This window comes from Camelus bactrianus, chromosome 15 (assembly GCF_048773025.1).
Source record: "Camelus bactrianus isolate YW-2024 breed Bactrian camel chromosome 15, ASM4877302v1, whole genome shotgun sequence".
Lineage (NCBI taxonomy): Eukaryota > Metazoa > Chordata > Mammalia > Artiodactyla > Camelidae > Camelus > Camelus bactrianus.
In genome coordinates, this window is record NC_133553.1 from 46715219 (window position 1) to 46741339 (window position 26121).

The 26121-nt window shown below is 36.0% G+C and overlaps 1 protein-coding gene across 4 annotated transcripts in view; it reads left to right on the top strand.

The window, feature by feature from the left end:
* The window catches only part of SOCS5 (suppressor of cytokine signaling 5), a 126788-nt gene extending 101588 nt beyond the window's left edge, over positions 1-25200 (top strand). For all 4 annotated transcript variants that reach the window (XM_045504782.2, XM_074378804.1, XM_074378803.1 and 1 more), the window contains one exon: positions 20950-25200. In XM_045504782.2, the coding sequence (XP_045360738.1) occupies positions 20962-22572 (1611 nt within the window). In that variant the 5' untranslated portion in view covers positions 20950-20961 and the 3' untranslated portion in view covers positions 22573-25200. The remainder of the gene's footprint in view (positions 1-20949) is intronic.
* The last annotated feature ends 921 nt before the right edge of the window (positions 25201-26121 follow it).

A 26121-nucleotide genomic window follows, 5' to 3' on the forward strand; every position in this document is an offset into this window, starting at 1 on the left:
ATAAAACCAAGTTCAGGAATAAAAAGCACTTTTTTTTAGCATGGCATGTAAGACCATTTAGTCTTTCTTCCCAGCTTTTCAGGTTGCTTTTTCTTTTACTTCACTCCACCTACCCTGTACTCTAGCCATCTGAACTACTCCTCACCTTTTGAAAGCCAGACCCTTTCCTGAGTCTGTTGCACTCTCTCTGCCTGAAATGCCTTTCTCTACTTGGCACAAAATTATTCATTTTTTAGAACCTAGCTCAGAATCACCTCTTCTGTGAAGCCTTCCCTAACCCCTCGCATTGTTAGGATCAGGAACTGTGACAAGGAACAGAACCTTCAAAATAACAATGGTCTAAAAACAAGAGAGAATTTATTTCTCTCCTGTAAAAGTGGAATTTGCAGTGTAGGGCTGAAGTGACAGCTCTGCTCCATTAAGTCATGAGGGAAGTAATTTCTACCTCACAGCTTCAGAATCTCTCAGATTTAACCCTTGTCCTGCCTGTCCACACTGTTTTACACAGTGTGGTGTACAAAGAACAAAAAAGGGTCTAAGAGCATTTGTGAGCTGTCTCTTTAAAATTTCCCTAAAGCCCCAGCACTACATATCTGCTTACATGTCACTGGTCCCAAGGAAGGTCTGGAAATAGTCTTTATTCTTGATGGCTCTGTACCAGCTAATTGTATTATTATGGAAGAAAGGGAGAAAGGTACACCCAGCAGCATGCCACACTTCCCTAGCGAAAGGTCGTTGCTTTGTGCTTTGTGTTCTCGACAGCACTCTAATTAGCGTTTGGGTTGTATTATAATTCATTTGCTCTCTCCACCAGATCGTGGACTTCTAAAGGTATTCAGGAAAATTATAGCAAAATTATCAGACATAAGCAGGTGACTATTTAAATATGCATGTGAACAGGGAAACTGCTTATATAAACACTTCTTAGACTTAACTTTTTTTCTTTTTTCTCCACTTTGTGGAGAGAAGTGAACACTGCCAATAGTAGAGGGTATGGCTTCTTTCCAGTAATGCCTCAAAACTGACCACCCAGATAGAATGCAGTTATTTAAAAGGTTATATATTCTCTGTGTTATGCTGTATTTTAAAATTGTGGTCAAATATACATAAAAGTTACCATTTTAACCATTTTTAAGTGTGGCATTAAGTACATTCACATTGTTGTGCAGTCATTCCCCACCATCCATTACCAGAACTTTTCTATCTTCCCCAACAGAATCTCTGTACTTACTAAACCCTAATGCCCCGTCACTCCCTCCCCCAAGCCCCTGGCAACCACCATTCTACTTTCTATGAATTTGACTACTCTAGGAATTTTATATAAAGGAATCAGACAATATTTGCCCTTTTGTGACTGGCTTGCTTCGCTTAGCTTAAGGTCTTTAAGGTTTATCCGTGTTGTAGCATGTGTCAGAATTTCTTTCCTTTTAAGGCCGAATGTTATATATATAGAATCTCACGTTGTTTGTCCTTTTATCTATCAGTGGATGCTTGAGTTGCTGTGTTACATGGTTTTCTGTGAGATTTCTGTTTTCTACAGATATTCTTAGCACAAATAGTGTATTACTGTATTGTAATTTCGTCACAACTGCCCCCAGACACAAATCACATAATTACTTACCTTTTGAAAGGAAATTTAACACAAGTGCAAAGATAAAAACAATCACCTATATTGGAAACTTATTTTCGTAGGAGGTAATGCCCCCTCCCAACCCCAGTTTCTGAAGTATAAACTGAAAAATAAATTATGAAAAATAAATGTGAAAAACATTATCCTGGTGTCAAATTCGGAAAATAGTTAGAAGAGTGGAATTAGAAAGAAATATAGTAGCTTTTCACAAGAAAAATATAGATTTTGTTGTAATGAAGAGTCTCTTGATGATGTGTTAAAGACACAGGAGGGTACAAGCTGTGAATCCCGATCCTTGTGCAATGTGGAGGTTGTACCAGGACTAGACAATGAGAAAGACATTGTTACAGCTGTGGCCTGCTGGTTTTGCTTTTATGAAGTTTCTTTAGCATTGAAAAAGGTGATATATGGGTGGAGTGAGGAAAATTAGCTCCATTCCTATCACCTGACTTCCTTTGTTATCAGATGGAAGTTGTTTTAGTGACAGTAATTATTACTGGATGTTTGACTGCCAGTAATATGACTGATGCCTAGAAAATTATGGCTTTTGGCCTCTCTCCCATTAAACACACAGTGCAGATTAGCAATTAAATTCTTTTATTAAAATTCTGATTAAGTTTTCAGATAATTGCTTAAATAGAATACATGTCCCATGGTTTAAATAGAATCTCATACTTTCCCATTGCCGCTGATTGGTCAGTTTGGAAGTTTGGTGAGTCATACTTCTCTAGCCAACTTACAGACCAGCTGTTGATTTACTCAATTAACTGAGCCGAGACCGAAGCAGCAGAATAGAATAGAGCACCTTGGCTCTGACACTGTTTTGTCTTCTCTCTCAAAATCTGGATGTAAATTTCTTTTCTTCCCCTAGGTGTTTCGAGTTACAGGAAGCAGTATAAGACCTCCTTGTCTTTTAAATCTTTTGGTATAGTTGTAGAGATAAAATTGACATGCCTGAAAGGATCTGAGAAAAGAACACATTGTGGTGTTAGCAGTAGACTCTTTTAGAGAAATTAGAACTTGATGCATATATTAAAAATAGAATTGCATGGTGAAGGACAAAGTAATGGAGGTGTTTTAGAGTAAGGAGAATTAAGTTTGGATGAAATGGGGCATAATTATGGATAACAGTGAATAGAAAGTCAGGCACAAGAAGCTGTGTGTGACTGTTTAATGTTCCTGAAAGGAAGTGAGTCTGATGGTGTTACGAGTAGGAAGTGAGGAGAAACTAAGGTGTTGCAGAAATCTAGGAATGTGGCAACAGAAATCTGGACAAGGTTACTGACAGTGAAAGTGCAGGAAAAAAGGTAAATTTGAGAGCCATTCTGGAAAAAGAAACTGTTGAACTAGGTAACATTAAATATAATGGTGTCAAGTGGAGGAAAAGTAAAATAAAAATTTTCTAAGAAATTCCATAGAACTGTGTACTGCTATCCTAATTTGAGGAGAATTTTTAAAAAATGTGTGTATATATATGTATATATATATAGAGAGAGAGAGAGGGAGAGAGAGAGAAATACAGTTTACAGTGTTGTGTCCATTTCTGGTGTACAGAATAATGCTGCAGTCATACATGCACATACAGAAATATTCACTTTCTGGGGAGAATTCTTGATTTAACTTAAGATATGGTGAATGTGAGGTGTGATGAGGAATAGCCAAGTTGAGACACTTTGTAGGGTACTAGTGGACCGAAAAGTGGGTGGAACGTGGGTCAGATGTGTGCTTCTCCTACACAGCCAGCTGTGCTTGAGAAGGTGAGAAATGGTCCTAGAAAATACCTGATTATAACTGTAAAGGCAAGAACATATGTTCTCATAGTTTCCACATACCTGAAAAACCCTTAAAATCAAATAAGTTTTTGCCCATTAGCCTCATTTCAACTGAAGGGACTAGGTTAGTTAAATAGATGTAACTCATAAATTACATCCAGGAAACTGAAGTTCTTCTCCCATACTTAAGTAAGAAAGCAGAATCCAGATTGCCTTACGTAGCTAGTAAGATGCAAAACAGGGGCAAGAACTTATATTCTTTCATAAAGAACAACATCTTTAGTACAAATAGATATTGTGGCAGAATAATGTCATACCAAGGAGCATTGTGTTCTTAAATATCTTAACTTATTGAATTAACTATTTAAGTTGTAGTTTAATGTATAACATTTGAAGTAATCTAGTAGTGTGTAATTGAATGTTTCATGTTTTCCTTTAGTGGAACATTTAGTTGGAGTTGCTGTGCCAAACATTTATGGCTTTCTCTCAGAATGGCTCTTTGTGTATATAGCAAAACATTTATAACCATATGGAGTCAAGTAGAAGGAAAACTTTGCAAAAGAGTGTTTCTCTTATAATTAGAAATTATCTTAAGATACAGTATGATATAGTAATGATAAAGGTAGTGTAATGAGAGAAATAATAGTTTAGTATAGAGATGATTTGAGTTTCACTGAAGATAACTGAGGGGGTAGTACCTTCCTAGTGCCTGCAACAAGTACTGCTTTCTGCTTTCTTTCTCTTGTCTACACTTCTTTTTTTGCTCTTTATTTCTTCTTATGGTGAAATACAACATATATATATATAGCATAGTGAGTAAAACGTAAAGGTATACTTTTATGAGAAATAAAGCATAATCACCACCCAGATTAAGAAACAGAACATTGCCAGTATACCAGAAGCCTGCTAGATGCCCCTTCCCATCCAACCCCACTTGTCTCCACCACCCATGTGTGTATCCCTAAATAATGTAGTTTACTTATGCCTCTTCTGTATACATATATAGACATATGCATATACGTCAATATATAGTCTTTTGTGTCTGACTTATTTTTGTGCTACTCATCCATGTGAGTGTAACATTTTTATTTCTCTGATGCATTGTATGTATACTCTTCCACCATATAAATATGCCAAAATATATGTATTCTGTTCTGTTTCATGACATTGAAAAACTCAGCTATGACCACACTTCAGTTTGGATGTTTGATAAATTCTAAGAATGACTTTTTTTCATGTTTATTGGCGAAGTATGTATCTGATTTTGTGATTTTTTTTTTTTCTAGACATGCCCTTTCCTATTTTCCATTGAGGTGTTGTTTTTTTATCGTCTTATAAATGTATTAACACTTTGTTATATGTTGAAAATTTTTTATCCAGTTTATCATTTGCTCTTTAATTTTGTTTATGGCATGTTTTTGACATGTAGAAATTTAAAATGTTAAGTCATTTAGCATTTTGATAATTTCCTTTTGTTTTTCTTCAGCATTTTGTTTAAATAAGCTTTCCCATCTCTTCTTTGAGAGGTCAAATGGTTTCTTATATTTACTACTTTACTTATGGTGAGTCTGTTTTTACAATCCATTGAAATGCTCACTCATTCCTTTTATACAGGAACATTTGAGATTATTAAATTTTAGACCCAGAAGTGTATAGAGTTTTCTAGTTTCAGAAAATCTGTTAACTTTTATTCCCATCTACTTCCAAAAAGAAGAAAAAGATAATGAACCCACACATGGACATTTAGTAAAATAATTGATTTAGACTTATGCAAGTGAGTGGGAGGGGCATCTTCAAATCTGTCAGAAATTCCTGTTAGCAGTAACAGAAAAGAGGAGGAACTATGCAGTATCTGTTTCTCATTCTCTGCTTAAAGGAAGCTTATCAGTTATCTTAAGAGAGAAATCTTGGCAGTAGAGTCAAAGAGGAATTTTTGTGTGTGGGTCTTTATATGAGGAATGATGTCTTTGATACTATTTTTATAGAATATGGAATAATGTAAAGGCCATTTATTTTGTAAACTCTTGATGAAAGTTGAGGGCATACTGTTAAGTTGTAATTCTGGTAAAGTACTCTATCTGTAGGGAGTCAAAAATAATACAAACCACATATGTATCTTTCTGGTGAAGTAATCTGATAAGAAACAGAGCACAGAAAATCTCTGGTTGGTTAGATACTCCTTAAACTAGCTCTTTCAACATAATAACTGAGATTTAAGATTTTTTGATTTATGTATATTTGTGATTTCTAGTTAGAAATAGCAGTTGTGGAATGGTTCATTCACATTAGATCCAAGCGTTTAATTGGAAGGTTTGACATTTTATTGTGAGAATTAGTCTATTGTTATTTGACAAGATGAATTATCTTGTGTAAGTGTTTCCCAGGACTACCTGCAAGCAATAACAGACTATTTTTACTTGCTACACTTCAAACAATTGTAATGCGAACAGTTTAAGTAAATAGGAAATCTTACTTCATTTCAGATCTGACTGAATATCTTAAGAATTTTTTGTTGTCATGAAGTACTGCTTCCTTCATTATCAAAGAATATTGAGAATTAACTAACTGTTCTTTAAACTGTTCGATTCATCTTTAAAACTGCTTAAACTTGCTTTTTTGTTATCTGTAAAATAACCATCTTTTTAAGCTGTATTTATGGAAGTAAATATATCTTAAACTGCATAGGAAAGTTTGTGTTGACAGAATATATTGCTTTTATTAGGGTTTTTTGTTTTTTGGGTTTTTTTGAAGCTGACACTAAACTTGCAGTGTTTAAACTGAACATTAAATTAGCACCTGGCTGAAACATGACTAGTTCTAGAGTATGAGAAGATGTAGATAACTCAGCATGTTGGACATGAGGATTGTACTTTAGTTTAATTGGACAGTAGTATGGTTAGGAATCAAGTTGTAACTGATGTGCTACTGGTAGACCTTAAATAACTTGAGTCTCTGGAATGCTATGCTTATTTTTTAAATTCTAATATCTTTAAAAAAGTCACAGATCCCTGAGGTTAGTTAATGCAGTTGCTTGCAGAGGAAAGACTACCGGGGCTGGCTGGAGACAGAGGGTTGCTTATCCCCTTTAACATCTCCCATGAAAGACTCTTCACAAATCTCTTTTGGTTGTTTATTTACATTTTTAACTATTTGAAATATTAATTTTTTTCCCTCAGGGTTTCTTTGTTTTTTGTCTTTAGAATGATTGAAGAGTGACCCACTCAGAATTCTTCTTTTTAGAGAAAGACTGTATACATAAAAATAACCATTTGGTTGCCTTGTTTCTCCAGGTGACACGATTTCAGCTGTTACCTTTATATTCCTAAATTATAATACTAACTGTTGTTTTGTTACTGTTTTTGTGTTGACTTCTTAAAATGTAGAAGAAGTAGCCAGACATAGAATCCCTTGACTTTTTCTTAGCTGCTTGAAATCCTGGGTTCAGTATGCACGATGTTCTAGAGGAGAGTGAAGGTGGAGGAAAGTGTATTATTTAAGCAACTGTTAGAAGTAATACATGCAAATAATGAGGAAAATAGATCCTGGGAGAAGGGCAGTGGAGATAGAGAGGAGGGATGGACCTGCTGTGGCTCTGGAGTGGACTGCAGACCGCATTCACCGCTCCCTAGGGGAAGTAGAAAGGTGGTGGTAACTAGGATACCTAGCATATTTCTCTCCCTACAATTTCAACCTCATCCTTCTGGAGCATACAGAAGTTAGTGCTTTGGGTAAAGGCATTATTTTAAGGAAATGTCCTATTAGTCTGTTTATTTGCTCTTTAAGGTCAAATTCTTTGTTGCATCTCTTTTAATTTCAGTTTCTACATGTTTGTTTTTAACAAATAGATCTTGTATCCTGTAACCCTGCTGGGTTTCCTTTTCCTTTTTGTGGTGGGAGGGGGAGTTTGTTTAAGATTCCTTAGGATTTTCTTTGTGGGCAATGTCATCTGAAAATGGACAGTTTTATTTCTTCCTTTCCATTTAATTATGCGTTTATTTCTTTTTCTTGCATTATTGTGCTGGATGGTCGCTTCTCTTTTGACCCTAACCTCTTGCTCTGATCACTGGTGATTAGAAATCATTGTTGCTGGACAGATGGACTTCTGCCTGGAACACTTGCCTGGGGTAGTGCTTTCCTTATGCAAAGATTTTTAATTACTGATTCAAAGTCTTTTAGAGTTATGGGCTATTGCTTTCTTATTTCTTGTTGAGTCAGTTTTGAAAATTTATATATTTTTTAAAAATCTAGCCATCTCTTTTTAAAAAGCTTTTTAATTTATTGGCTTAAGGTTTGTCATGATGGTCTCTTTTAAATCTTTGTTTTATATCTCTGTTCGTTCCTTTTTTTATGTCTGACATTATGCATCCATATAGTTTGTGACTCCAGGCTACTAGGCTTTCTATGCTTTTTGGTCTTCTCTTGCTCTGGTTAATATACTTGCTCATTGCCTTTCATCTCTATAACCACGCCCCCTTTCTCATTTGCAGTTTCTAAACTCCAGTGCACTTCTGCATGTAGTATCAGTAAATGTTAAAGTGAATATATATTTTATTATCTTTTCATATTACTTGTTTCTCAACTTCTAATATTACTTGTTTTATTTCAGTTGTTACGGTGAAGGTTTTTTGATTGTCCTATTTTTTAAAAATAAAATTGTGTGTTACAGGGTAATATATAACACAAAACTGGGGTGTATTACTTGGAGTTTCTGTCTATAATTTTCATCAATGTGCTTCTCTTGAAATTAGTTTTCTTAAATGGTTATAAGGTATCCTGTTTGTCTTCACTTCTCCCAGTACTCCTCCTAGGTATCTTCCTGAAGTATAGACTAATTTTGAGATATTTAAATTTTCTATTTACTCAGGCTGGTAGAGAATCTAAATTTTTAAAAAAGGAAGTTGTCCTGATTATATTTTCCTTCCTTCTTAAAAAAGGAAGTTGTCCTGATTATATTTTCCTTCCTTCTTTCTTCCCTCCTTCCCCTCTTGGTTTTCTTCAAGCTTGTAATTTGGCATTGAAGAGTACTCTCCTAAAGTATCCTTTAGTTTGTAAAAGCGTGATAAATGTATTCTGAGTAGTTTTAGATAAAAGTAGAAGGAAAGTGTTGTTATTAAAAAATCATTTTATTTTAGTCCTTAGAGTCTTTGTATTTCTTGTGATTCTTCTAAACTACTATGGTTACAAATAGTTATCCTTCCTAGAGCAGGAAATCGTCCAGATTACAATTGCTCACTTACCACTGATAACTGAATATTCTTTGTAAATTATTAGCAGGATCACAATGAGCTCATTGTTAAGCAGTCCCAAATCAGAGATTCTTTTCTGGATTAAGGCTAGCCAGTGTAGTAGCTTGATCCACTAAGTTCCTCAACTGAAAGTTGTTTGGCTTTGTTGGCTTTTGTTTCTAACTTACCATTTGGTGTTAAGGGAGATTTCTGGGGGGCAGGAGGCAGGTGCTGGGGGATGATGCCCTGGGCTCTAGGAAACATTATCTGTAGGGGTAGTGCCAAGACAGCCCTGATCACATACAGTTACAGTGCTTAGTAAAGTTGCTTGATTTGCCTGACTGCGGTAGCCTCCCCTGAGGCAGGAGATAAAGGCAAGGCTAATTTATCAATAATCTCCCTCTAGACGTAAAACAGCTTTGCTTTTCGCTGCTACCACCAACTGTACCTTTTCCTGCCTTGGAAGGGTTGTATGACAGAAGCTACCACTTTTGAGCCCCTTTTATACATTCCACTATACTTACCTTTATGTCATGTTGTCCTCTTAGAAACCCTTGCAAGAGAGGGATAGTTGTTCCTTTTTTAAAGATGGGAAGCCTGAAACTTACATTTCACACAGGGAGTATTTGAATTTGATTTTTGGGCTCTCTGAAGCGAAAGCACAGGTTCCTTGTGTTCCACCACGGTGTGCCAATAATGCTGGCCAGGTAAGAAACATTTCAGTGAATGGTATATTTGTTAGTATATTATGTAAGATACTTTCTCCATAGAAAATGGAGCATAACTTACCAGGATTTTATGCCTCCCTGGTGTGCAGTATCTACGTGGTAAAATTTAAATTGTGGCAGTGTTACAGACTAGAAAGGAATTTTGAAGCAGAAAAATGAATGAGGACTATGTTCCTGGGCCTTGCCCAGTATGATACAGATCAGCTATGCTTGGTTTAGGCTGCAGATGAGCTGTAGCTTCGGCTGCTGGGGAACACTGAAATTCCCATATTGTTTCCTAGGAAATAATACAGTTTAAATGATTAATAGAACTAATAGAACTTGCAGTCTGGCCGATGTTGTACATAGGAAGAGACTGACATTTGTGGCATGAACCAGAAGTGAAAGGGAGAATTATTTTTTAAAAGAAAGAAAAGCTAAAGCTTTATGCTAGATAGTGCTGGTAACTTTTTAAAGCAGTTGTCTTTTGAGTGTCTCCTATGAGTTGAAAGTCTAAAGATATGGTTTCTAATCCTCACATCCAACCCAATAGGTGAGGTAGGTATTGGTATCCTCATTTTACCAAGAGGGAAATTTAGGTTCAGAAATGCGAAGGAAAACATCGAAGTTCACAGCATTCTTAAGCAGTAAAGCTGGAATTCAGCCTCCTCCTCACCCCACCCCCTCAACTGACTATCTCAGGCCAGTGCCCTTTTCATTATGTTGCCCTAAGCAAAGCATGGGCAGCGTCATTACCAGCAATCTGCGTTTAGGAGTCTGGGATTTTTATGGCCTGGAGCACCCTCCTGCATGACAGTGGAAATTAGAATGGAAATACAAATTTTAAATACTTGGGGTTTTTTTAATTAGAAAAAGAAATCGCTCTTAAGTTGTCTTTTTTGTGGGGGTAAGGTTAATGCAAAGCCTCTATAACACTGTGACTTAATTTGATTTTATGTTCTTTTTTTTTTCTTTTTTAAAATGTACTACTGTATTTCTCTTAATATGCAGAAAGAAATACAAGAACTCCTTAAACTTCATTCCTTGAAATTAGACATGTGGTTCCAAATACATTCCTAACTGACTAACTGGTTTAAAGTAGTATTCCAGAAAAGAAGTAGAATTTAGTCATATAGACCCACTAGAAATCAGAACATTTCTGAGTAGTATACAAGCCTCCACAAAGGGTTATGACTTTCATAGTAGGTGGGCATAGAGTATAGACACCAAAACATTCCCGGGCCTGTGGATACCTGCCTTTCACTCTGGGTTCTTTTGGTCAGAATATTGTTTCACACATTGCAGTCAAAATGGAACAAGCCACTAGTTTTCTTCTGCGTGTGCATGTGCTAGCTTGGTCAAACTTTAATATCAGTTCCATCCTTTAAGAGCATTTTGATAAATCGCCATACAGAAAAAAAAATCTCCCAAATATTAATACGCTATTTTCTGAATAGCCTATAATTTTCAGTTTTGAATTCCTCTTTTACCTAAGCGTTGTGAGAGCTTTTTATTTTCCTTGTGGCTTTTTTGATTAATACTTGATTTTTCCCATTGTGGTCAAAATGTGGCTGTCTGATTTTTTAAATTTTATTATGCAGTGTTATTGTATACAGGAAAGAGTGCATAACATTGTAAGTGCAGTCTGAAGAATATTTCATAAGTAAAAACCATGTACCCATTACGCAGGCAGACAAATAGGAAATTAAGTGTTTTAGAAGCCTCCTGCATATCTCTCCCTAATTCTTTATCCTGCCCTACAATAGGTAACCATTTACCTGCATTTTATATTCTTATTAGATACATATGCATATCTGAGCAGCACAGTTTGAGGTTGGCCTATTTAAAAAATAAATTGATTCATAATGTATTACATGTCATCTGTATCATATCTTTATCTGAGCATTATGCCTTTGAGATTCACGGGTATAGATTGATCCCTGCTGTATAGTAATCCATTATATGAATATACACTAACGGACTAATGAGGCTTCATCTGGACGTCTCAATGACAGTCTCAACTGCAGCGTTTTCTAAATTGAATTTGTTAACTCTCTTCAACCCCTCACTTGCCAGAACTGTTCTGTCTACTGTGTTTTCTATCTCTGAAATAGCATCTCTTTCCATCCATTTGCCCAAGCCAGAAACTTGGCATTCATTTTTTTTTTTCTTTTTAAATTGAAGTATAGTCAGTTACAATGTATCAATTTCTGGTGTACAGCATAATGTCCTGGTCATGCATATATATACATATACTTGTTTTCATATTCTTTTTCATTAAAGGTTATTACAAGATATTGAATATAGTTCCCTGTGCTATACAGAAGAAATTTGCTTTTTTATCTATTTTTGCATATAATGGTTAACATTTGCAAATCTCAAATTCCCAAATTTATCCCTTCCCATCCCCTTTCCCTGGTAACCATAACATTGTTTACTATGTCTGTGTGTCTTTCTTTGTAGAGTTGTCCTCTTTTTTCTTTTTTTTTTTTTTTTTTTCAGATTCCACATATGAGTGACATCATATGGTATTTTTCTTTCTCTTTCTGGCTTACTTCACTTAGAATGACAATCTCCACGTCCATCCATGTTGCTGCAGATGACATTATTTCATTCTTTTTTTCATTGCTGAGTAGTATTTCGTTGTGTAAATATACCACAACTTCTTTATCCAATCATCTGTTGATGGACATTTAGGTTGCTTCCATGTCTTGGCTATTGTGTATAGTGCTGCTATGAACACTGGTGTGCCTGTATCTTTTCAAATTAGAGTTCCCTCCGGATATATGCCCAGGAGTGGAATTGCTGGATTATATGATAAGTCTGTTTTTAATTTTTTGAGGGATCTCCATACTGTATTCCATAATGGCTGCACCAAACTACATTCCCACCAGCAGTGTAGGAGGGTTCCCTTTTCTCCACACCTTCCCCAGCATTTATCATTCATGGACTTTTTAATGATGGCCATTCTGATTGGTGTTAGGTGATACCTCGTTGTAGTTTTGATTTGCATTTCTCTGATAATTAGCGATATCGAGCATCTTTTCATGTGCCTGTTGGCCACCTGTATGTTTTCACTAGAGAATTACTTGTTTGGGTATTCTGCCCATTTTTGGATTGGTTTTTTTTATTATTAAGTTGTATGAGCTTTCATATATTCTGAAAATTAAGCCTTTGTCAGTAACATCATTTGCAAATATTTTCACCCATTCCGTAGGTTGTCATTTTGTTTTGCTTATGGTTTCCTTTACTGTGCAAAAAAGCTTGTAAGTTTAATTAGGTTCCATTTGTTTATTTTTGCTTTTATTTCTGTTGCCTGGGTAAACTGCCCTAGGAGAACACTACTAAGATTTATGTCAGTGAATGTTTTGCCTATGTTTTTTTCTAGGAGGTTTATAGTGTCTTGTCTCATGTTTAAGTCTTTAAGCCATTTTGAGTTTATTTTTGTGTATGGTGTCAGGGAGTGTTCCAAGTTCATTGGTTTACATGCTGCTGCCCAGTTTTTCCAACACTATTTACTGGAGAGACTGTCTTTCCTCCATTATATGTTCTTGCCTCCTTTGTCGAAAATTAGTTGACCAAAAGTCTGGGTTTATTTCTGTGTTCTCTGTTCTGTTCCATTGATCCATATGTCTATTTTTGTGCCAATAACACACTGTTTTGATTACTGTAGCTCTGTAGTATTGTATGAAGTCTGGGAGGGCTATTCCTCCAGCTGCATTCTGTTTCTTCAGTATTGCTTTTGCAATTCTGGATATTTTGTGACTCCATCTAAATTTTAGGATTATTTGTTCTAGTTCTGTGAAAAATGTCCTGGGTAATTTGATAGGGATCACGTTAAATCTGTAGATTGCCTTGGGCAGTATGGCCATTTTAATGATACTGGTTCTTCCAATCCAAGAGCATAGGCTGTCTCTCCTTTGCTTTAAGTCATCTTTAATTTCCTTAATGTTTTGTAGTTCTCCACGTATAAGTCTTTCACCTTCTTGGTCAGATTTATTCATAAGTATTTTATTGTTTTGGATGCGATTTTAAAAGGGATTTTTTTAAACTATCTTTTTCTGATATTTCATTGTTAGTGTAAAGACCTTCAACTGATTTCTGTATGTTAATCTTGGGGCATTCATTTTTCATACCTCCCTCTTCCTCATTCCTTATTTGAAATCAATCATTAATCCTGTAGGTTTGACTTCTAAACATTTCAAATCTATCTCCACTATCACTACTCTAGTTCTTACTGGACCTCTGTAGTAGTCTTTGTGCAGTACTGACATCCTTCCTTGTTCTCTGATCGTGGATTACAGGCCTACCTCTTCTGCTTCATCTTGGCACTCTTTCTCTCATTTGCTGGTCCATATTCATTTCAGCCATTGTTCATGCCCTGATCATTCCTGCTTCAGGACCTTTGCCAATGCTGTTCCCTCTGCCCGTAGAACACCGTCCTAATTCATCCTTACTCATCCTTCAGGACAAAATTTTGAAATACCCCCTCCTCAGGGAGAAGTCTTCCTTGCTCACCATCTCTTAATCTAGATCATGTCTGTTATCATTAGGACTTTGTACTACTCCCACTTGGCACTACTATAAGTTTTAATTAAATGGTTATTAAGGAAGGCCTCTTTGACTCAATCAGGACCAGTTTTATTAGTTTACAAAACCTAATAAAGCCAGAAATCATAAAAAGGGCTGCATACCTTAAATATTTCACTCTAAGAATATGACTGCATGTTCATTCGTCAGTCTTTTTACTAAGGGTCAAAGGCCTTTTCTTTGTGAGTAGGTCCATTAGTTGCAGTTCCATATTGCTTATCTTTCAGAAACCATACCTATAATATACCATCTAAGATTTCCAGTTTGAGGGTTTTAATGCATTTGATGCATTCTGAGTTTAGAATCTTTGTAAATTTTTGCAATATTTTTTTCCAATTTTTAAGACTATTTTCTTGCCTGTACCTAATTCAACAGCATAAGTATCTCACTCTTATTGAGAATTTCAGTCATTCAACTCAGTCTTCCCCACTCCCCCACATTTTATTAGATTAATTAACAAAGCACCTAATTACAATGATAAATACAAGTGGTGTGAACAGGTCTGGAAGCTAACATAGCTAACTCAGTAAAAGTATAACTCTACTGATAGGAAAGAAATATCTGAGTGTAGTAGGTCAGGGGCTCCACATTTTTTGAGTGCACATGTACGTGGTCTGCTGTGTTAACATATTATGTATAGTGTTAATACTGTAACTTGGAGGTTGAATTATATGACCACTACCCACAAAACAGCAATTTTATATGGTTGAATATAATATTAAATAGCAGTATAAAAGAAATAGGCATCCAGTTACATAACCTAGATCATGTCACAGTAAAGTGTATAAATAACAATTTGAAAATAATTTTTTTAAAAACCCAAGTGGTTCTCAGATTCTTTTAAGGGACTATAGCTCTGACAGCCATGCATCCCTGCATTTCAAGGTCAATCTTCAATAGTAGATACTGTATTTTTTCTAAAACTTATTGAAATGTCACCAAAATATCCATCAAAAATTGAATCTCCTAAGCCGCCTCTTGTACCTGAGTTTGGCACAGAAATACTTTACTTTAATCAGTCTATGTGTCCCAATTTTTGTACTGAAACTGCAGGGCTTCCTGTTGGAAAAGTGTTACCATGACTGAGTAAGGAGTCTAGACAGACTAAACAGTAGAGGAAGGATTTTAGTTGGGTCATATTCTTCCTCTTTACCCACTATGGCATGCCATGTAGTCTTAAAACTTGTTAAATTTATTTCTAATGAAGTGTGGATTAAGTCCCACTGAAATGAACTCCTAGGAACTATTTCAGTTATTTTGTTTTGTGGAAATTTTGTAATAGATACCTATGGCAATAAGAGGGCCATTGACTGTAGTCTTTAATTTTTTAATATATGTAAATTTTTATAGGAATGGAATTTGAACTCTAATTTTTCCAAATTCTGATTTATAGCTTATCCTGTTAAATATCATTTTTCAACAAATGCTATTTAACTCACTACAGTATTATAAAACCAGTTTTAAATTATAATCATAATGTCCTTCAGGGAAGGAATGACTTTAGAAATTTGCTTTGGATAGTTTTAAGGATAGCTATGCAGATGCAGAGATGTGAAAGATTGTAATGGATAATGAACTTTCAATCTAGAATCAATACAATTGACATTTAACACTTTTTTTAGAGCCCTGTGTAACTTTATATAAAACCATAAAGTAATAGAGTTGTAATTTAGTTCTCAAAGGGTTTCAGCTCAACACATTTCCAAAAATTTAACAAGACAAATTAAAGAACCTCAACACTGACTTTGTAAATATTAAGATTATCTAAATGCCTTCCTGATTCTTACGTGGATTCTTCTATGAATCATTATTGGTATTTTTTGCTTCCCAGTACTACAGCTGCCCACATAGCATTCCCCATGTCAAGAAAAATCCACTTTCTGTCCCCGGGGGGTGTGGAACCATAATAGTCTTTCTTTAAATTAGAATATTCTGTCACGATGCAATCTAGCAACCATTTCCAGATTAGGAATAAAAAAAAACACTCAATTTCATGCTCTGTGTATAAAACTGAACAAAGGTTCAGTGTTAGAAATTGCCTGCTGTAACCTGGCAACTATAAATGTTTTCTGCATGTCCCACTTGTTTATACAACTTACAAAGAACTGTATATGGAAATAAGTGGTTTTAAGTTTGGCCGCTTTCAAAAATGGACAGTCATTTTTCAGGTATAATTTTTGCTTGTCAAAGAAGTATCTTTAGATAGCTACAAACTTCATCTTATAAACATGGAGAAGAGAGACTGCTGGACTTCTTGAACACTGCCCTTCTAGTGTCTGCGGTGGTGTGGTTTATCATCTTACATACTCTAGACTAAGGTCAACAAACTTCTGTAAAGAGCCAGCTAGACAATACCTCAAGCTCTGCAGGCTACATGTGATCTCTGTCGAATGTTCTTTGTAGGTTTTTTGTTTTTGTTCCTTTAAAAATGTAAAAATCATTCTTAGCTTGAGTCCGTACAGAAACAGGCCACAGACCAGATTTGGTCTTTGGGCTAAGTTTGCAGACCCCTGCTCCAGATCAGTACTGTCCCAAAGAAATATCATTTGATCCATCTATGTAATTTTAAATTTCCTAGTAGCCACATTTAAAAAGTCAAAAGCAAATGAAATTAATTTCAATAATGTATTTTACTTATATTCAAATTATTATTAGTTCAATATGTGGCACTTGCCCATTTCAAGAACCCAATAACCATGTGCACCGGCCAGCACCACCCTAGCTGGTCCAAGCGTGGACCAGGAACTGGTGCCGGTCTGCAGTCTGTTACCAGCCTGTGACAAGTAAGAATAGAAATTGAAAGCAAGCACTTAAAATATTTTATAGCAATTTCAGTTATTTTATATCTGTTCAATCTAATAAGAAAATTGGCACTTGTATTTCATGTCTTTTATTTAATTTCATTTTTCTAGTAATTTATTTTTATATCTTAAAAAAGAATCAATTGTGAAATTAAAAATAAAACTGGCTCTTCATTATGGATAGTTTAAGAAGCACTGTTCTAGACATTTTCTAAGATTCTGCAGGCCTCTTGTATACCTGGCAAAAATAAAGTGAAATGGTGATGAGAGTGTGGTAGGTAGTTTATATTATACTATTTACATGCCACCAACCACTACAGAGCAGGGTCCTTTTACTTGTCTCTTTCAGAGCTACCATTGGAGCCTATGACGAGGGTACCCTAGGACAGTGGTTTTCTTACTCTACCCTAGAATCACTCAGCTTATTAAAAAATAGCAGTGTCCAGGCTCAACTCCAGACCAGTTTAATCAGAATCTCTTGTGAGGGGGCCTGTGGACAGTCTAAAAAGCTGCATATTTTACCAGTTGTATCCAAATTCTGTTCTGGTGATTATATTGTACAGCTAGCACTATTGTATGGCTCCCTCATCCCCCCATAATTTACTATTTCTCCATTTGGAAGAAATCATTGATCTGGGTGGGGGATTTTCTGTGTGGTACCATTCACTCCTTTAACAGTGCAAAGGGGAGTCACCAGTTAAATATGTCAGGTTGAACACTGGCATGTTAGCTTTACTCCCTCCTAGAACCTCACTGAAATTAAAGGAATAAAAAAGGTAGAAGGCATACACATCCACAAGGAGAAAGCAAATGAGAGGAGATAGAAGTAGAGTTGATTGGTCAACAGGTTTTCGACAGAAGCACATAGGTAGAAATCAGCAGAACTGAGAAAGCTATCTGAGTGCCTGCAAGGGAGGATGTTAAAAAGAAGCAAACCAGTTTATTTCTGGTTTCTGCTAGCTCAGAAATTAAAGGAACCAGTTACCTCAGAAGATAAGGGTAGAATTTGGAGCTGAAAGCAGGGAAGGTTTGAAGTGTGTGCGTGTCAGTCTTGCACGTGTCCTCCTCTACCCTGAGCAGTCCGGAAGCAATTGTTCCCTTACCCTGGATAAAACTAGAGGTTAGAGCTGGGAGAAATTTAATCTAAGAAGTTTAGTCATAACTGAAGTTCTGATATCTTTTGAAGGTAAGGACAAATTTTGAAAAACAGGGACAGAGCGCAAGTCTGAATATTGAGGTTAAGACCTCTCCATTCCCCTTGCCCTGTTCTAGTGGTTAGGATTCAGCGCGCGCTGTCTGTCTCTGTCTCTGTCTCTGTCTCTTTCTCTCATCACCTTGTAAAGCCAACCAGTTGACAGGCACCGCCCACCTGCCCCCTACCTCCCCAAGCAAACAGAGCTTCTGATCAGCATGTTAGTGCTGATGGACAGACAGCTAGGGATCATCAGACACTTGTGGAAGGCTCTAAAGTAAAAAAAACAGAGACCTAAAGATTTAAGGAGAAAAAATAAGGTACTAAGAAGAAACAGATAAAAGTATTTAAAATGTTAAAAGAAAAATAAAAAGAAGACACTTTAAAACTTTGGATCCTTAAAGAAATCAGATATTACATCCAAGAAGCTAGACTAGGATGCTATTAAAAAGAGCATTCAGAGAACAAGAAAACGGTCTTGGAAGTTAAAATTGTGATAGGAAGAATTGTAACTGCAGTAGGACTGTTGGAAGGTGATGCCAAAGAAATCTACCCGACAGTAGAAAATGAAAAGAAATGCAATCTTTAAAAGGAAAAATACGATAATCAAAAGATGAACTTAAGTGATCTAGTGTCTAATCAAAAGGGCCTTCAGGAGGGAGGGTGGGAAGTAAAAGGACATTGAAAGGGCCCAGCACAAAGAATGCACAAAAGGCCCACACTAAGGATAAAGAGAAGCTGCAGTTTTTCATGAAATAAAAACAGATTCACATACAGAAAACTGGGAATTGGTGTGATATTAGACTTTCAACAGCCACAACGAAGCCATTAGAACATTGGAGTAATGTCCTCAAAATTCTGAGGGTAAATTATTTCCATCCTCAAATTTTATCAGTCAGTATCAATATGAACAGCTTTCCTAGAAATGATGAAAATACCAGCAAAAACAGCTAACAGAATTAAAAGTAAATTTCCTTTACTCCCTGGGAGTGGGAATCAACGACGGAGAGGGTGAGGCAGGCAGTGATATTTTTTGAAATAAGCCTTATCATAGTGTTTGACTGTTGAAACTATTAATGTATGAACTAGATAAAAATAAAAAGCAACTTAAAAATAAAGAAGTGAGAAGGAAGCCATGCTAGAAGAGGCTAGGATATTGGAAGACTACATGTACAAATTTTGGAGTCAACAAGAATTTAGCAGGAATTAGTTCTGCATATAACAGGGCCATGCACAAAGAACAGAAATCTTAAGGCAAAAAAAAAAGAATGAGTGATAACAAGATATGTTTAAATGGTGAACTTAACAAGAAAATTTTTTTGCAAGGAAGCAAAATGCTCTGACAGAGTTTAATAATATTTAACAGTTCCATCTAATAGACTTTATTAGAATATATATACCACCTACCATGCAAATGCCTATGTACTTAACAGTGTACGTAATAGAGATTCATAGACAAATTCTCTATGTTGGCACTGCCATTGCTCCAAGAACACTGTTAGTCGAGAGCCCTTTCTGTAGGAAACTAAAGGGAAGATAGATAATTTAAGAAAGTTTATTCTTTATTTCTCTTGATCCTAGTAAACTTCTTGAAATTACAAGTATTTATGACAAAGGAGATTACTCAAAGTTACGCAAGGATCAGCTCTAATGACTCTCACCTCTGTAAAAAACAAAAACAAAAAAACTCAAGTAGTTTTCCAATACTGAGTCTAAACTGTGCACAATGTGCATAATGAGATAATGAACATGAATAAAAAATTCTAGAGGAAAAGTGCCATACTTAGACAGCAAAATAGAAAAAGAAACACTTTTTAAAATTTCTGTGTCAGGAGGGTGGGTGTAGTTCAGTGGTAGAGTGCATGCTTAGCTTGCATGAGGCCCTGGGTTCAATCCCCAGTACCTCCTCTAAAAATAAAACAAACTTAATCACCTTTCACCCCCAAAATAAAATAAATAAATAATAATAAAATGGTTAAAATTGTAAATTAAAATAAAAAATAAATAAAACTTCAGTGTCATATTGTGACAGAACTAGTTGAATTTTAAGTTTAGGTTTTTCCATGTCATCTAATGTTGACTTTTAGGTTACTGAATGAGACAGTGTGCCTGTAAATGTTGTAGTCTTAATTTATTTGTAAAGTGCTGCTTTAGATTTTTTTAAAGGATTAAGAATAAAGATGCCAAATTTCATACTTTTTGTTTTTATTTTTTCATTACTACAGTATCATAATTTTTTTCTATTACTCTCATTTTCAAATCATGGGTAAAATTTGTTATGTTACAGGGTGAGGAGATTAGATATGGAATTTTTACCAGTGGTTATCTATAAGCTTTAAAATTTTTTTTTTTAATGTGCAGATGAGAGATTGGGGGGGGTGTTTTTTTGTTTATTTACTAGAGGTACTGGGGATTGAACCTAGTACCTCGTGCATGGTAAGCATGTGCTCTCCCACTGAGCCGTACCCTCCCCCCAGCCTATAAGCTTTAGATTGCTAAATGAGTGGGGCACTCTTGGTAAGTGAAACTGGGGGGATTAGTACTTAAAGGTTTTTGAACTAATTAATACATTACATAAATGTGGCCCTGATTATAAGCTTTGACAAGTTGAATGCAGATATGTTTCAACAGTACAGAACGTATTTTCCCTTTGTAATACTTGAGGCAATACCTAAATTATTCAAAGTAAGGATAGAAATCAGTGTTATAATGAAATTAGGTTGATGCATGGGATAAAGCCACCAGAGTTTACTTAAGAGGGTTTGTTTCCTTTCGCCTGAGTCCTGAATTTTCTATCTGAAACGAAACGGGCAATGAGATCTAGCTTAAATAATGCGCGGTGCCACAAAAGTGCCGGATGACCTGACAGCTGCCAGACACTGTATCCATCACCTTGGCAGGGCAGCGTAAGGTGAATTTCTGCCCAGAACCACTGACAATTCCGATGAGGACAAGAGGGGTGGACACTGCCTTTTCTATTTTCACACATCACTTTGATTAACGTACTGTCCCTTTTCTGCTTTTGTCTTTAGGTCTTATAATCAATGGATAAAGTGGGGAAAATGTGGAATAACTTCAAATACAGGTGTCAGAATCTCTTCAGTCATGAGGGAGGAAGCCGTAGTGAAAATATGGACATGAACACCAACAGATGTTTGTCTGTCAAAGAGAAAAACATCAGTGTGGGAGACTCCGCTCCTCAGCAACAAAGCAGCCCCTTAAGAGAAAATGTTGCCTTACAACTGGGGTTAAGCCCTGCAAAGAATTCTTCAAGGAGAAACCAAAACTGTGCCACTGAAATTCCTCAGATTGTTGAAATAAGCATTGAAAAGGATAATGACTCATGTATCACCCCAGGAGCAAGACTTGCAAGAAGAGATTCCTACTCTCGACATGCTCCATGGGGTGGGAAGAAGAAACATTCCTGTTCTACAAAGACGCAGAGTTCACTGGATACTGATAAAAAGTTTGGTAGAACTCGAAGTGGACTTCAGAGGAGAGAGAGGCGATACGGCGTGAGCTCCGTGCACGACATGGACAGCATCTCCAGCAGAACCGTAGGAAGTCGCTCCCTGAGACAGAGGTTGCAGGATACTGTGGGCTTGTGTTTTCCCATGAGAACTTACAACAAGCAGTCAAAGCCCCTCTTTTCTAATAAAAGAAAAATACACCTTTCTGAATTAATGCTTGAGAAATGCCCTTTTCCTGCCGGCTCAGATTTGGCCCAAAAATGGCATTTGATTAAACAGCATACAGCCCCTGTGAGCCCACATTCGACATTTTTTGACACATTTGATCCATCCTTGGTGTCTACAGAAGATGAGGAAGATAGGCTTAGAGAGAGAAGGCGGCTTAGTATTGAAGAAGGGGTCGACCCCCCTCCCAATGCACAAATACATACATTTGAAGCCACTGCACAGGTTAACCCGTTATATAAACTGGGACCAAAGTTAGCTCCTGGAATGACTGAAATAAATGGGGACAGTTCTGCAATTCCACAAGCTAACTGTGACTCAGAAGAGGACACCACCACGCTGTGCTTGCAGTCACGGAGGCAGAAGCAACGTCAGGTATCTGGAGACAGCCATGCCCACATTAGCAGACAGGGAGCTTGGAAAGTCCATACACAGATTGATTACATACACTGCCTGGTGCCAGATTTGCTCCAGATTACAGGTAATCCCTGTTACTGGGGAGTGATGGACCGTTATGAAGCAGAAGCCCTTCTTGAAGGGAAACCTGAAGGTACATTTTTGCTCAGGGACTCTGCACAGGAGGACTACCTCTTCTCTGTGAGCTTCCGTCGCTACAACAGATCCCTGCATGCCCGAATTGAACAATGGAATCACAACTTCAGTTTCGATGCTCACGACCCGTGTGTGTTTCACTCCTCCACTGTAACAGGACTTTTGGAACATTATAAAGATCCCAGTTCTTGCATGTTTTTTGAACCATTGCTTACTATATCACTAAATAGGACTTTCCCTTTTAGCCTGCAATATATCTGCCGGGCAGTCATCTGCAGATGCACTACGTATGATGGAATTGATGGGCTCCCTTTACCGTCAATGTTACAGGATTTTTTAAAAGAGTATCATTACAAACAAAAAGTCAGAGTTCGCTGGTTAGAACGAGAACCAGTCAAGGCAAAGTAAACTCTCTGTCCCCAAGGGGCATTAACTAGATCTGCTTTTACATGCATCAGGCAGTACACCTATAGCAAGCACACATATCAGTGTTAGGTTTCTTCAGTACAGTATATAAGCTTAGTGTTAGTATCTGTCAGATGCGATCTGCTGTTACTCAGATAATCGTGGTGCCTATTGAGACAACGGAGGATAGAGCTACAGGCGTTCAGTAAGACTGCAGAAACATTTTACCGATTTAGCTGACAGTTTGGTTTTCAATGGCTGTAGTAATTGAGTGAAGCAACTCTGGGGCATTTGCTATGAAGAATTCTATTTCTTACTGAAGAACAAATTATTAATATTGGATGAGTATTTCAACAGTGTGACTAATGTTTGAAATTATTTTTTCTAAGAATTTTTCTATAACCTTCCAAAAGTAGTGATGTTTGTAGTTACTATAAATCAAGCTTTGGAAGTCCAAAAAATAAAGACTGCCTCCCTTTTAGGAAAAAAAAAAAAATGCAATTTTCTGGCCACAAGGGCATAGTGCAGCTCACTGAAGTGTGGACGTCGTTTATAGTCAGTCTCCTTTTCTCTTCTGCAAAAGGTACTGTTAAGTAAACCAGGTTTTCTAAATAGTAGTTCTTAAAATTTCAGACTTAAAAGTTGGTGGTAGAATTTTATTTAAGGCCTTAGGTATTAATTTTTTTTTAATGAGTGCTTTAACGTAAAACATACTGGGAATAGCTGCTGCAAGGCAGGCCTGCATGTGATTTTGTAAGTTGACACATGCAGTCTAATCGCTGATTCATAAAAGGTGGACCTTTTTCTATGCCCGTGATGAGTTTGTGAACCATGAAGAAAATGAGACTAGAAGATACTCAAACAAGTCAGATAATACTAACTACAGTGCTTGCTGGTTGTTGAGATTATTGTTAAACTGTAATTCATAATTTGGAGGGCAGTATTTATCTCTTTGTTGTAAACTCTCATAGCTAAATTGCTTAAGTACGAGTTATAGAATTTCAGTGCAGTTAATTTTTTAATGGAAAATCTGAAACCTAAATTGCTGATTTAAAAGGTACTGTACAACTGTTGTATCTGTAAATAACTTTACTTAGCACCTTTTTGTCACTTAGACTAGTATGCAATACTACTTGAGTGAGCTATTTTGGAAGTAATACCAAGTTCTAGTGTTTGCTTCTTAGTATTTAACTGAATTTACAGTTCCGTCTTAGACGTTTTGCACTAAAGTAGTCGAATCCATTCTTGTGTCTTTTTTGTTAGCGTGCTCTGTACCACTGGTGAGTGCTCCTTAGTTTCCTTACCTGCTGCTACAGAAAGTTATTTATATCCCAACGGCTAGCGCCAAGGCTACAAAAAAGGAAAGCTATATTTGTATGCAACACTAACCCTTTGACTGCTAATGTATGTTTCTGCTTGCTGTGCCTTGTTATGGCTGCTTTTTTGTGCTAATAAAGTATGTTTGGTGTTCTCCTTGTATATCTGCTGTTTTATACATTTGCAACAATTTCTCTTATAAATGGAAAGGTTTGGGGTTTTTAAATAGGCATTACCTGACAGCCTGACAACCTGTTATAGTTAATGCAGAATTACTGAACAGTCTAGTACTGACTTATTCCAAGTAAGCTGACTCTAAATTTAATTCTGTACATCTTTCCAATCGTAATCACATATACTGTGGAACAGTGTCTATAGTCACTACAAAATACTGTATAGTTTAGATTATAACTGAAAATGAACAGAGAAATACTGACTTAAACCTATTGATTTCTCTGTTTATAAGTGAAAGATTGAAACTATCACTGACATGTTATAGTAAATGAATATCTAAATAGCCTCCCACTGCATCAGAAACAAGTTAAATGAAGTCTTGTGAACTAATATGTCAGCGTTATTTATTGGTTTGGGGACCATTTTAATTAATAATAAATGCCCAAAATGTAAAACTTTAACCATTTAACCAAAGACTTGTCCATTTTAAAGCAAAATGGGGATTGAAGGGACTTATAATTCCTGTTATTTCTAATAGAAGTCCCTGAAGAACATATACCAAAGTGTTTGAGAACTTCATCCAAACCTACTTTAAAGCATTATGTGCAATTAAGTTGTTATGACATAATTATATTGCATAATTGTTGGGTCCGTTTTCTTGAGCTTGTAATGTACCTGGAAAATAAACCTCTTGGAAAAAAAAAAAGTCCATACTGATTATTGGAGAAAGACTATATATGCAAGCAAGGTCTTGTTTTAAAGAGGTAACTTGAAACTCCAAGAAAGCACTTGATGTTTTATATGCTTGTAGCAAACTGATGTTTTAATTGTAGTTTTATAGAAAGTATTAATGCATTTATGTATTTCAGAAATTTCATATGTTAAATGGAAATTGTTTTAAATGTGTAAATATTTGAGTTTATGTAAGCATGTATACACTGTGCTAAAAGTCACTTATGTTTCAGTTTGTGTGTAATATTAATATGCAACTTTTGGTTTAAATTTTTTTCTTAAAAAATTAGTGGCTTACATTTTAAAAAAGAAAAATCACCAGCATGAAATTGCACCTAAGTCTATATTCACTGTGTCTTTTTCTGAATCCCATTGTAGCCTGTCAACTAAATTTGTGTTTTCATGGTCTTTTTGAAGTGCATTTTAATACAAACCAGGAAGTTCTTTAGAAGTTTAGACACCTCTTCATAGTGAAGCAATTAACCCAAGGAAAAGTTGCTCTGATTTATATCCATTGTCATTCATTCATTCACTCACACTCTATATATGCACATATGTATACATATATACATTTACAATGTTAATATTACTTTAGACAGTAAAACTGACATCTGATTCAAAATCATTTAGAGGCCTTATTCTATATATATACTATCCTCGTACCACTCAGATTTGATTGTCTGCACCTAAAATAGTCTTGCAACTATAATCTTGTTTGTAATACAATCACCTAACAAAGAAAAAGCATTCATTAGTATTTTCTTTACTGTGTATTTCCAAACACAGTAAAAAAAAAAAAAAAAAAATTTAAAAGGAGAAACAGCTTAGTTTAAATACAGTAATTAAGAGTCATAATTAAATTTATATTTCCTAGATAAAAATTGAGCCCAATTAATCATACTCCACAAACTTGACATATGTTCTTATGGTCCATTAGAAGGTTTATATAAGATTTATAGTGGTTTGAACCATAAAAATTGATACTTGAATTCTAAGCTTCATTTTGACAAAATTTAAAGTTTATGAACATTTTTATTTGAGATGTGATCTGGTTGTTACTCCTTTTCATCCTAAGCTTCCTTTGCTCTGTGGCACCAAATACTAGTTTGGTAAGTCCTATTGAGGCTCATATTAGATCCCTTATTTTTGTAGCAAAGAAAGCCATAAAGTTGCTTTTTGGTAGAAGCAAAGAGTCTAGAGTGAGTCAGAACCCTCCTAGGAAAGATTCAGAGCCTGTATCTGCCTCTGGGAGTACAACACAGCACATCACCCCAGTTCCTTCACTTATTCTTACCCCGACACACAGTTTTACAAGTGAAATTAGATAAA